The sequence below is a fragment of the Phycodurus eques genome, chromosome 17 (genome assembly GCF_024500275.1).
Source record: "Phycodurus eques isolate BA_2022a chromosome 17, UOR_Pequ_1.1, whole genome shotgun sequence".
In the NCBI taxonomy this organism is placed as follows: Eukaryota; Metazoa; Chordata; class Actinopteri; order Syngnathiformes; family Syngnathidae; genus Phycodurus; species Phycodurus eques.
The window spans coordinates 17,323,650-17,336,790 of NC_084541.1; the positions used below are offsets into that span (position 1 = coordinate 17,323,650).

General features: G+C 39.0%; 1 protein-coding gene across 1 annotated transcript; it reads left to right on the forward strand.

Moving 5' to 3' along the window:
• Nucleotides 1–825: 825 nt before the first annotated feature.
• On the forward strand, nt 826–13,141 carry castor2 (cytosolic arginine sensor for mTORC1 subunit 2). Its single transcript, XM_061703162.1, has 9 exons — nt 826–1,178; nt 4,577–4,647; nt 6,022–6,215; nt 8,146–8,278; nt 8,369–8,492; nt 8,889–8,999; nt 9,074–9,156; nt 9,239–9,333; nt 9,428–13,141. The coding sequence occupies exons 1-9, from the start codon at nt 1,066–1,068 to the stop codon at nt 9,488–9,490; spliced, it is 987 nt and encodes a 328-aa protein (XP_061559146.1). The 5' UTR covers nt 826–1,065; the 3' UTR covers nt 9,491–13,141.

A 13,141-nucleotide genomic window follows, 5' to 3' on the forward strand; every position in this document is an offset into this window, starting at 1 on the left:
GCTCCCGGAAGCAGGAAGGAAGCAGGTTCCGCTTTGGCTCTCAAAATAAGCGCGTAATGGAGAGTTTTTCAATGTATTCAAATTAAGCCGGCTACTATTATTTAACAATTAGTACAGAAATATTTTATCAACAATAAAACTAAAATATATATACATACACATATATTTTTGTTATATTGAATAAAATTTATTGAACTAAGACAATATGAATGTATGTTTTTCAATAAAATATAGTCAGAAAAGGGAATATTAAATGAAGTTGCATTTATACATTAATTTTGTTTGCGTAATAAAAAGCGAAAAAATATATTTTCTCGTTAAAATAATCATATTTTATTTAATTAGAAAATATTAAATTTGTATGTATTATTTAATTATTTTGTTATAAAATTCTCAAAATATATTTCCCTTTTCCAATGTAGTTAGATCATCTTGTTTCATCAAGATATATAGTAAATAATATTTAATAAAACTTAGTCATATTTTTAAATAAGATAAAAAGGTTTAAATATATTTGAATAATAAAATATATTCAGATCATTGTATTTAATTTTAAAATAATGTGTAAATAGATTTTTTAAAAATCTTTTTATTTATCACTATTCAAACAAATTATTACAAACATTTTGTTTACTTAAAAAAGTATTGAATACAACCAAATTTTGAAAATATTTAATTGAAACAAATAATTTCTGAAATATATGTATTCATTAATATAATTATTCACACAATAGTTAACGACAAACTAAGCTCCATTTTCTGACGTCGTTTAATTTTATTTTGGAAACCCTGCAGTCGGAAGTGCAAGCGTTTCCGTCTCCACCTTGAAGCAGCTCCGTTTTTTTTACCTCTTGCTTTCTTCCTCCCTCTCTGCTCTGCTTCTCTCGCTCTCTCGCTCTCTTTTCTCTCTATTTAAGACGACTTTAGGCTGTGGCGTGTATGTATTTATCAATGTCCTTGTTGTTTGAAAGTACGTAGCTTTATTGAGTTTTTTTTTTTTTTGGGGGGGGGGGGGGTTAGTTTGTTTTTCGTAGCCGCCCCCTTTCCAATGAGAAGACGTAAAAGATGGAGCTTCACATTTTAGAGCACAGCTTGAAAGTGGCGAGTATAGAGAAGGAAGGTATCCAGATTTGCACTCACGGATTAATCAAACTCGCCTTCCTGGCCTCCAAAACCAGGTACGTCCATTCTTTTCATTCATGCCACAAAACCGGCTCGTCAGTGTTGGACTTTAAAGGCAGCTAGCTTAAAATGTCCGTCGTTTTCCCTGTGTGCTGCTAGTTTCCCGAGGTGCCTTAAATGCATCGTAATGTTGTTAAAATGGTTTTTTTTGTTTACGTGTTTGTTCGTTCTAGCTGCGCTTCTCCAGGGCCTTTTCTAGCTTTGTGTCATCCATAGCTGGGTCGACGCCAGCCAGGTGTCTGTATAGATGAATTTGAGTGTCTTTTACTGTACGTGTTGGTGTCAAAACTCCATAATTAAAACGTCAAAAGTGCCATTATTTCTGGTGCGTGGCGTTCATGGACCGCGTTGGAGCTCGGCGAGGAGATGCTTGTCGTGCGAGGGGAGGCCTTTGCACTTGTTTTCGTCGCCAGGCTGTGTGATTAATGTGAGCCTTAAGCAGTTTAAGTTTCCATAAGCGCACAATGTGAGCTCGCTAAAGCTTTTCCCCAACACGTTTTCTTGTCTGAAATGATTCATTCATGACAGTTATGATTTACCCCATAGGAATGAATGGAAGTAGAAATGGTGGTATGTTGTTCCCATGTCAAAACTGTTGCCTTCACGAAACCTTTACGAACTGTAAAGGCAATGTTCCAAACATAGGTGGCAAAAGTACTCACATTGTGTACTTAAATACAAGTACAAATACTTTTACTCTGGTAAAAGTAGAAGTACTGATTGATTCAACTCCTGTACTTAAAAAAGGACAGACTGAAGTGCACTGAAGTACAAAAGTAAATTTTTCTTAGCCTAATGGCATAATTGTCTCAGTAAAATTTGATCAGTTTCGGTACATCAGGAAAAGAAACTAAATTTGTAGTAATTACATTGGTATTTTTCATTGATTTGGTCACAGTAAGTAAGACTTGTGCAATTGTTTAAGAGGTAGCTGTCATTGTGGAGTTTTTATGCTAAAGTAATTTTTTTTTTTTTTTATTTTTTTAAAGTTGGCAAAAACTACAGTTGGTAAAAATGTTGAGTCTGGATGGAAAGGCCACTTCAACCTGAGTACAATGCACAAAGAATTCTGGAAATCAGATGATGGGTTCCGGAAAAAAATAGTTATTTGTGTCGGTGGGGGGTGGGGGGGAAATTGCTTTGTTGGGCAACAGTTTTGTCTGATATGATATCATCGTACTTTATCCCCTGTAGAAAATCTGGTAAAAAACATCTTCAAATTAGAGTTTAAAAAAAACAACTATTATTTATGAACAAAAACATATCTCCTCAACTCCGAGCAGTAGTGGCAGCAGAATAGGTCATGTACTTTAGTAATCAATTGTTACTTTTTTTCCATGTTTTCTTTAGAAAATTCCACAAAGATTGCGGCCGATTGTCACGTTTTTACGAATATAATTGCTTTCCTAAGTCCCATTTGAACGTTTTGGCAAACAAACAAAAACAACAACACTATTTTTAGCAAGTACATTATTTTGCATTGATTTGGTAACAGTAAGTTAAGTGCCCCCGAAGATAGCTGGGATAACCGGTACAGAAAATGGATGGATGGAAGTTAAGTGACATGGGCAATTATGGTATAAGGCTAACCAATTCATTTTTTACCATTGTTTAAGCGCAAGCTAGCATTGGTGCAACTTTTATGCAAAAGTAAAAAAAAAATTGTTTGGCATGGTTGCCTAAGTCATATTTGAACGTTTTTTGGGGAAAACAACAACCCAATTTTAAGCAAGTACATTATTTTGTATTGGTTTGGTAAAAGTAAGTTAAAAATGACTGGGCCTATTAGGCTGTAAGCCTTAAAAAGGTAATTTTTCCTTTAGTTAAATATTGACTTTTTGAGAACTGCACGCAAATTAGTTAAGCCCTTTTTTTAACTTGTCTTCTTTCTGGGGGGAGTTATTTTTCCTCTACAACTTCCACTTTTTTTCGGGACTTCGGACTACATATTCAAAAGAAATCAACAATTCTTGTGAGATTGCTATTTTTTTCTAAAAAAATCCATTATGATTTCCTTTGCTGTTGAAATGTTCTGACTTTTCTAAAAAAAAAAATAAAAAAAAAAATCCCTTTTTCTTGCAATAGTTAGACTTCAAAGACTATATATTCAAAACAATACTTTATTCTAGTAAAAGAAAATTCTCAAAATAAAAAAAGGCTCTTCTCGTAATATTTATTGTCAATTAACATTTTCTTTCAGAAATAAATACTTAATTTTCATAAGCTAAACTTTTTTTTCTCTGGGAATTTATTTTTACATTCTGAGTAATTAAACTTTTCATGAAAAAAAAGTTGTACAATGCAGATTTTATTCAAAATCAAAAGGGACTTCATCCCCGAAAGTGACTTTATTCTCGTAATATTTAAACTTTTCTTGGAAAAAAAATATTGTACAGAAAAAAAAAAAAAAAACTAAACTATTTCAGTTACATAAGATTAAATATTTTTCTTTGGTTAAAAAAATTAAATAAAAAATCACACTTGATTCTCGTAATGTCTCAAATGATTTGTTCGTGGCACTTGTGATTTTCCTCAATCAGAATCATCTTTATTATTCATTATTTCTTAAGAAAAAAAAAAAAAAAAATTCAATAATTTATATTATAAGTCTTTTCCCATAAGCTTTCTACTTTTTTTTTTCCATACATTACATATTTTTTCGTGAAAGAAAATGATTTTTTTACAATACGACTCAACGTGGCTATTGTCTTTGACAGTCAGGTTTTTACTAGTGATGCAAATAATGCAGTCAGCAGCAAAATGCTAAATAACATTTTTTTTAAATAACCGTTGTCCTGTCTGTCGAGCCCCCCAGGCCTTCTGACCCCCTCCCACCGCAAATATTTGATGTAATTAATGTTCCCCCGGTCACTCAGAGTTCAGCGGCAACAACAAGACTCCGTCAAAGAGTCCTTGTGACGTTCCTTAACTGCCCTGGGAATTCGACTAATGTGGAGGTTCAATTAGCTCGTTAGCGGGAATGGAACGTCGTCATTAAGGCAGGCCTCGGAACGACAATAATAGTTATAGAGAGGTCATCAACCCTCATTTCCACAGAAGCAAATCCTGTCACTTTCTCGTTGCTTTCAACACCTCAAAGGCAAACATTAACCGTGTTCGGCCGCCGTTGTTGCGTGTCATTTTGGGGAAACTTGTCACTGGCCTGCCGCGGGACCCACATTTGCATTTTATTGGTCGCGCAACCTCTGCAGAGGTCACACCGACAATATCCGAACCGCTCTGGTCGACTTCCCAACTTATTCAAAACAAGTCTTCTCTTTCTCAAATGGCGTACGAGTACGTACAAAGACTTTAAGATGACTATCAAGGATAGTAAATAAACGCTCAATGTGGTCATAAATCCACGTTTGACCTAGCCTCCCTCTCCACTCAGGTGCAAGTTCTTCAGCCTGACAGAGACGCCGGAGGACTACACCATCATCGTGGACGAGGAGGGCTTTAAAGGTGAGCCTCGGCGGGTCGCCGCGGAAACCATGACATCATCACCGCGCGTGTTGTGTAATGGGGGGGGGGGGTTACGACGTCTCTTTGGGCGGCCGATGTTTGAGCACACTTTGTTGCTAATGGTGGAGGGCCACTCGCTCTTCAGTGAGTGAATCCACGTGGTCACACACCTGACCAAATGTCCTCGGTTACCCCGGAGACCATAGGTGTTTTTTTTTTTTTTTTGGTTTTTAGACAGAGCCTGATCTGTCATGGTTTAGACCAATGGTCCTCAGTTTGGGAGTCCGCAAAATAATTTGCAATAAAGAATTATGTTGTATCATTTAAAGAAGTGAATATCTAGGTATTGGGACTCTGATATGATTGATGTTTCACATAAATTTGCCAACACTGCAGTGACTTTTTTTTCTTTTAAGAGCAAAAGGCGTATTACTACAGAAATAAGTAATTTTTTCTTTAAAAAAGGTGTATATTTTTGAGACTATACAGTGCTCCCATGCTATATTGTGGTTCATCGTCTGCGCCTTCGCTATTTCTTTAGATTTTTAACTGATCTTTCATTGTGGGTTTTTAGTATACAGGCAAGTCCGAAATTAGATGTGCAGGCCTCCAGTCTGTTACCACGTTGTGGCACAATATGCTGGGCAGTAGTGCTGGACGACGTGGCGATTTATAAAAGTGCCGTGCCTTTCTCTTGCGTCGTTTCTACCTCTAACTGCTGTGATGACTCTCTCCAGCTTTATCCCACTCTCGGTAAGCCCTGCCGCACATTGCGCGATGCGGTCGCAACCGATTGGACCGGACCATTGCCTAAAACGTCCCAATGGACATATGGAAGCCTTGAACAGCGAGCCCGTATACGCGTTTCCATTTTAGTGTTATGTTTTTAGAGAGTATAAAGGCATCTTTTACAGAGTAAAACCCATAATATTACAAGAATCAACCATTTTTAAATCCACTTTTTAAAATGAGATTTTCTTCCCTTGTTAAATTAGACTTTAGTAACATATTACAAACATCGCAAGATTAGGACTTTTTATCTCAACAAAATACGTCTTTGTTCTAGTAAACTGACTTTTTTTTTCTTGTAAAAATATTTCATTCTCATAACATTAAGACTTTTGTCCTTAAAATGAATTTATCGTAACATTGGAACTTTTCTCGAAAATGGCCAACTTTTTAAATCCCATGGCAGTTTGGGGTACATGTGGTAGTTATTTTCAATTGGTGTTAGAATTATGTCGAGGGTCCTCTGTTAAATGTCTCCCTTGTAAGGATCCCTTGATCCAAAAAGTTTGAGAACTCTCGGTTTAACGGTTAAGTGGCTATAGTGTTCTCAAGAATACTACGTCGTCCTAATTTTATTCCCCGCAGAGCTGCCCGAGTCGGAGCACATTAGCGTCGCCGAGGCCACGTGGCTGGCGCTCAACGTGGTGTCAGGCGGTGGAAATGCGTCCAACTCGCAGCCCATCGGTGTCACCAAGATCGCAAAGTCTGTCATCGCGCCGCTGGCTGACCACAACATCTCCGTCTTCATGCTGTCCACCTATCAGACTGACTTCATCCTGGTGAGTGGCGACACGTGGATGGTTGCAAAATTCTGTCTGCTTGTGCAAAAACAAAATATTTGTATTTCAAATTTCCAAAATTCCCCATTTAAATTCCCTTGGAAATTTACCAGAAACTTTCTGGAAAATCAAATTTTCCAACCCCTTTGTAACTCTTGGAAAGTGTTGTTTCCAGTACAGCGCTTTCAGGAGCTTTTGGTCTTGTTCATGTCGTTCAGGTATTAGTCCAATTTCATACGGGTGAGCGGCAATACGTGTCCTGTTTCTGGTATGGAGCCATAAATCACAGGAGATTTCAGTTTGGTGAGGACTTATTCCTTGACGTCTTGATCTCGAGACTGGTCTCACAACCCCCTTTAGGAGGGAGATGTTGGTTTTGTCTCATCAATTGTATATTAACTTGACCGAGTCAGACACTGGGTGTTTAATGCTCGGACCTTGATCTTTGTTTCAATGCCTCCAAGTCCTGTTCTTTAGAGGACTCAAGTGCCTGACCTGTACCACTTTTTGGGTAGACCAGGTTGAAACCGATCCGTACGGCAAACCTTTTTAAGGGAACATCTTACAACAGTTGTGTTTACGGTAAAGAGGCCTTAAATGACAGAAATTAAGGCGATTACAGTTCTGCGGAAAGTTAGTCTTCAAAGTCTTGTTCTCGAGACCGGTCTTGCAACCACTCTTCGTTTGGGCACAGATGTATGTGATGATGGTGAACAAGTAACACAGAACACGGCTTTATGAAGAAATCCTCTCTCGTGCAAAGCCTCTCTAGCCGCGGGGGGGGGGCGTTCTTTGGATTGCTTCACTGTCAAGGGGGTTAAAAAAAACAGTCTGCTGAGTGGCTCTGCTATGGAAAACAAAATGGTTTCAGTGTTGACAATCTGTTACGTAAACGTGGCTCAGGAGCTCGCTGCTGGAATTCCAGGTATCGTACATCTGTCGGTTTCCTTTCTGGACTGTGGCGTGTCTTGACATATGGTCCTGATTATTGGGTTGTTTGATGCTTTTTTTTTTTTTTGGTTTTTGGTTTTTTTTTCTCCCCCCCCCCAGAGACTTAAAGTACACTTACACCAGAGTTGGGACCAAGTAAATGCTTTGCAAGTCTCAAGTCTTTGCACCCAAGTCCCAAGTGGAGACAGGCAAGTCCTGAATCAAGTTGCAAGTCCTGTTTCAAAGTCTAGGGCTTGCGACTTGACTCGGGACTTGCCTGTCTCGACTCAGGACTTGAGGGCAAAGACTTGAGACTCTCGGACTTGCAACTTGAAGTCGAAACGGTCAAGTCACAAGTCCTGTTTCAAAGTCGAGGTCTTGCGACTTAACTTTGAATTTCAAAGTCTAGGGCTTGCGACTTGACTCGGGACTTGCCTTTCTCAACTCGGGACTTGAGGGCAAAGACTTGAGACTTGTGACTCGCAAAGCTTTGACTTAGTCCCACCTCTGACTTAGAGTACACTCGCTGAAATCGGCCGGTTTCTGTCTCATGCAAGTAGACCACTGCTCACCCTGCCCCACCGTCTCCTGTGGGGCCAATGCGGGCTTTTGTTACCGTGGCAACCGGGGCTGGAACTGCCTTTTGAGCCTTGAATCTGAAAAAGCCAGTGTGAATGCAAAGACTCCTGACGAGCTAACGTGGCTAAACACAATGCAGAGCATTGGCTCATCCTAGCTGCCATGTCATGGGTGGAGTCACTCGGTGTGGGGGCAGGGTTACGTAAATTAACCAAATTGTGACATCACAATGTGGAAAGATTCTGACCGGTTTGCTCACAGACACATTTTGGGACTTGGGGTGGGGGGGGTGGGGTGGGGGGGGGGCAGTCATTCTGTAATGTGTCCCCGCCAAGGGTATGACAAACACGGCAGCCTTGATGCTGGTAAAGAAATTACTGACGGTGGTACCCTTTGACTCATTGGGCCGTTTTATCTGCAGGTCCGAGAACGAGACCTGCCCATGGTCATGCACACACTGTCTTCGGAGTTTACTTTACTGAGGGTGGTCAATGGAGAGACAGTGGCCGCCCACCACCTGGGGGTGACCAATGGCTTCGTCAAGCCCAAACTCGGTAGGTGAAGAAGGTGGGGGTTTTTTCACATTTGTCATTTCCTGTTCTTTCTAAGCCTTTTTTAATGTTTTAATTTTTTTCTTCTTCCAGTGCCGCGTCCAATCATCCACCCGCTGTCCAGCCCCAGCAACATGTTCTGCGTGACCAGCTTGGATCCTGACACTCTTCCCTCCGTAGCCACCCTGCTCATGGACGTCATGTTCTACTCTGGAGGGTAAACAGCGGCTAGGTTTAAGGGGGTTGGGTTAGGGGCTAGATTTTCAGTGGGTTTGGTTAGGAGATAGTGTTTGGTGTTGGGGTTAGGTTTAAGGGTAGAGTTTGGGATTTGGGTTAAAGGGGTTAGTACTTGGTTTTGGGGTTAGGGTTAAGGGGTCATGTTTTAGGGGTTGGATTAGTATTGGGGGTTTGGCTTTAAGGGTTGGAGTTTAGAGTTAGGGGTTATGTCAGGGCTGAGACATTGGTTTCTTGAGGTGTGATTAGCGTTGATGTTTAAGGGTTAATGTTTACAGTTAGGCTTAGGGTTCAGGTTTAAGGGATTTATGTTAGGTATGGGGCCTGGCTTTTCATTTGACTTGCCTTGCCCTTATTTGCATTAGTTTTTTGTCTCCAGATCGAAAGAATCAGGCGCATGTGGCGACGACGCCAGCCACATCCGATTCTTCTCTTTCTCCCTCATCGAAGGCTACATCTCACTGGTCATGGATGAACAGACCACGCAAAGGTTAGCGGAAAGTAACGACAACGGCTAGTTAGCTTGTAACTTCTACAAACTAATTTGCCCACTTCTTCCTCAAGGTTCCCAAACAACGTCTTGTTCACCAGCGCTTCTGGCGAGCTTTGGAAAATGGTCCGAATCGGGGGACAACCTTTAGGATTTGGTGAATTTAGCTTTTCAAACTAGCATGCTTAGCTAGCGTGCTAAGCAAGCGGTATGTTGATAAGTGTGCATTCTTCTTGCAGACGAGTGCGGCATCGTGGCTCAAATATCAGAACCCTTGGCAACCGCCGACATTCCAGCGTACTACATTAGCACCTTCAAGTTCGACCATGCCTTGGTGAGCTAGCCTAGCTTAGCATGACTGATACAAGATAAAGTTTCGGGTTAAGCTTTTTTAAATAAATTTAAAACAAGTGTGACATCTTCTCCAGGTTCCTGAGGAAAACATCCAGAGCGTGATCGGAGCGCTGAGGACCGAGAGCACCCTGGCATAGCAAGGATAGAGAGAGAAAAAACAGTTTTAGCGTTTGAGTTTCCAAAAACTTCCAAAAGCTAATTAACGGACTACTGTGGATCAGCTTGGAGTGAGGCGCATTGTATGAAGGGGATTTTGTTGCTCAGCCATTTTCCCGTAGCTCCCTCCTTTTTTCCTTTTGATGCCACCCGAGGGCAACCCCGCATCTGGCCTTGCCCTGGTAGTTGTTGCTGCTTCACCCTCTCACATGCACCTACTGTGTTAGTTACAGAATTCCTCCCTCGTGGAAGAATGATGAATGTACTCGCGGAAGAATAATTAGTACAAGCTTTTTCACAATTTTTTTTTTGTTTTTTTTTTCACTTTCTTTTTTCTTTTCATGAATTTTTCATTTTTTTCCCTCTATTTTTTTCCCCATTTCTTTTTTCACTTAAAATCTGAGGTTTCTATTTCCCATGTTCTTTTTTTTGTTTGTTTTTGGGGGTTTTGTCATGTTTCATTTTTTCCCAGGTTTTTGTTTGTCACTGTAATTCTCTTTTTTTCACAATTTTTTTTTGTTTCTTGTATTGTTTTCTGGGGTGCTTTCATTTTTTTCCCACTTTTTTTACATTTGTTGTGTTCTGTTTTTTTTCTTTACTTTCATTATTTAGTTTCCCTTATTTTTTTTCCTGCAATTTTTTCCATCAGTGCCAAGATGGTTTTTTTTGACTGCCTAAATTGATTATGCCTTTTGTTGTGCAATCTGAGGCCGTGCCGCATTCACCGCCGTTAGTGAAGTTGTTGATCCATCTCGACGAGGATTTTAAAAATGTTAATTTTTTTTGTTTTTTTTATTTTTTTTTTTATTTGCTTATCGTCGACATGCTCATACTGCGAGCAACCGGTCGCTTTCCTTCCACTGATCAGAGGATTTTGATTTAAGTCCATCTGATAGCAATGGTGGATATGTAGCATTGATAGTTTGTTGACTACTCGATCGCGAAGGGAAAAAAATGTTTCGCGTTTGCATGACAATACAGTATATTGGCAAAGTAGTTCCTCTGATCTTTGTTGTTGTTCTCCCACAATCAGAAAATGCTAACTTTAAGTTGAATTCTTTAGTACCGACTGAATGTTTTGGATTCTTGCCTTTACACTTCATCAACCCGTCGTCGTAATCACTGTTTAGCTCTCAGATAACGTACAAGAATTCGTAAAGAAAAAAAGTGTCAAGTTTGATTTTGTTTCTTCTTAGCTATTTTGCCAATTTCGTACATTCTTCAACCCTGAAATGGGCGGAAACTTTTATTCACTGTATACTTATGTTGTTTTTTCAAGCCCAGGTGATTCGCGAGCAAGGCAGGAAAGTTGTCGTCCAGTAAAAGTTGAAAAGATTACCATTAGCCAGCGATTTTTCTAGACCAAGAACGACAGCAAGACCAAATTCTCCCTAACAACGATTTAGTAGGTTTCAGACATCACAGTGCAAAATATTGTAAGTTGCACTTTTTTTTCTTGCTCGGAGTTTAGCTTAACCCAAAAAGTTTTATTTGGTTACTAACGTAATTTGACTGTATTTTATGTTTGTTGTTTCGCTCAAATTGTAAATCTGTCTGACAAATTCATTGAGGAACCGTAACTGTCGCCGAAATATGAGTCTGTGAAATTTGTCAAAAAAACATGAGAAAGATCATCATTAGTAAGTAAATTACGCTTATTAATAATAATAATTGTAATTTCTCATTGGGAAATCTGAATTCCCCCTTTATATACGAAGGCCTAAGAGACTATTAGTTTAGCGTAAGTCTAAAAGTTAGCTTGGTTCTGGCTATTAGCGATGTTCAACTCACTAAAAAATAGTTTTACAAAAATGTAGTCTATTTTAAGCCCGCAAAAACTAGCGTTGCCAAACTTTTAATAATTTCAATTAAAATAAAATCAAAAGATTTTACAGCTTATTAAACCGCAAATTTTGCCAACCACAATTTAACAATTTTAAAATGAGGAACATTAATTGTGCTCATTTATTTTCTCGCAGTTACGCTAAAATGTAGTTCACACTTAAATATGAAACTCAGACCAAGAAACTATTAGCTTATTAACCCATGAAACTGGATTACGCTACTAAAAATGTCATGCGTCACTTATGCTTATTTTCTAGCCGAGAGCTACACCAAAGAAAATGGAATTCACCCATTAGTAAATGATTGGCTCTGTCTAGCCTTGGCGACTGGCATTGGCTAAACTTTGGCCGATGTAGATGTAAAAGATTGAAAAGGTAATCAAAAGTGTGATTCTCTTTTTTTTTTTTTTTTAATTGATGAAAAATCTGCTAATTTTGCCTGCCACTGTTAAGAAAGTCTGAAATGCTGTAAAATATTTTTCTTCTTTTCTCACAAAAATGGTAGCCACCTTGGAGGGAAAAAAAAAACACTTAACCCATTCATTACCTTAAGCCATTAAACTAGCATAGGCTGCTAAAAATGTTGGTCAATTGTGCACTTATTTTCTTGCAAAAATGGAATTCACACTTAAATGTGACGCTAGTACGAAGAAACAATTAGCTTGGCTTAACCAACGAAGCTTAGGCTCCCTGAAATGTTAAGTGAATTACACAAATTGGAATTCAGTTGTAAACATGATTGGCTTCGTGCTTAATGCAAAAAGTTAGCCCAACTAAAGCTACGAGGAACTCCAAACTTCTAACGATTACATTGAAAAGATATTCAGTAGGTAGTATATATTTTTTTTAAACTGTATTTTATAATCATGTACCCAAATTTTGCCTACTGCAAATCAGCAAGTCTAAAATGTCAATTATTGCGCCTTATTCATTTTCTCGCAACAATGAAAAAGTTAGAACCAAGAAATGATTAGCTTAGCTTAACAAGTGAAACTGTCTTAGGTTACTAAAAATGTAATAATTAAATCATTAAATACGAAGCTAGGACTGATAAGTGCTCACTGATAAGTGCTTTCTCTCTGAGAACTACGCAAAAATGGTTGGCTTCGCAATAAGTTATCTTCGCTTTAGCTACTAGTGCCTCCAAATTTTAAATGATTCTGCCATATTTTCTTTTGTTGTTGCCGCCAAATTATTAGCCTGTCCATTGAACTCTCCAAGAAATCACTACTTCGACACTTTTTTTCAGGTTTTTTTTTTTTTTTTCCTCTGCCAAAAATCCAGAGAAAGTGTTAGCATTAGCAGTAACGTTGTTGTTGCTCCCAGTGTTGGCGTTCTTTTTTTCCCGTAATGTATTACTGAGCCACTTTTGTGACGAGAATAATGACGACGTAATAATAAGCTAACGCGTGAAGGAGAGTCTCCCTCCGTGTGTATTTTCCGGTCTTGAAGCTCTGCCTCCCCAAAAAGCCCTCGACCAATGGTCTGCACTTTAATGCAGGTAAGCCCCGCCCCCACTCCCCAAAGCAGGCCTGCTGTACTGATGTGCAAGAATGGGAGATGACTATTGGTCTTAAGCATTTGCTGGTATTAAAAATGTATTTTTTCATGTTGTTGTTGTTGTTAGTTTCTTCACCTTTTACACCCAGCTAGTCGATACAATTTTTTTGTCAGTGTTAAAACACAAAGAAAATTCCTACTGATTTCCATTTCAATATGATTTCTTTTGATTTTGAGCTTTTTGTGCGCGTGTGTGGGGAAGCAAACAAAAGCAGCTTCCCCCCCTCC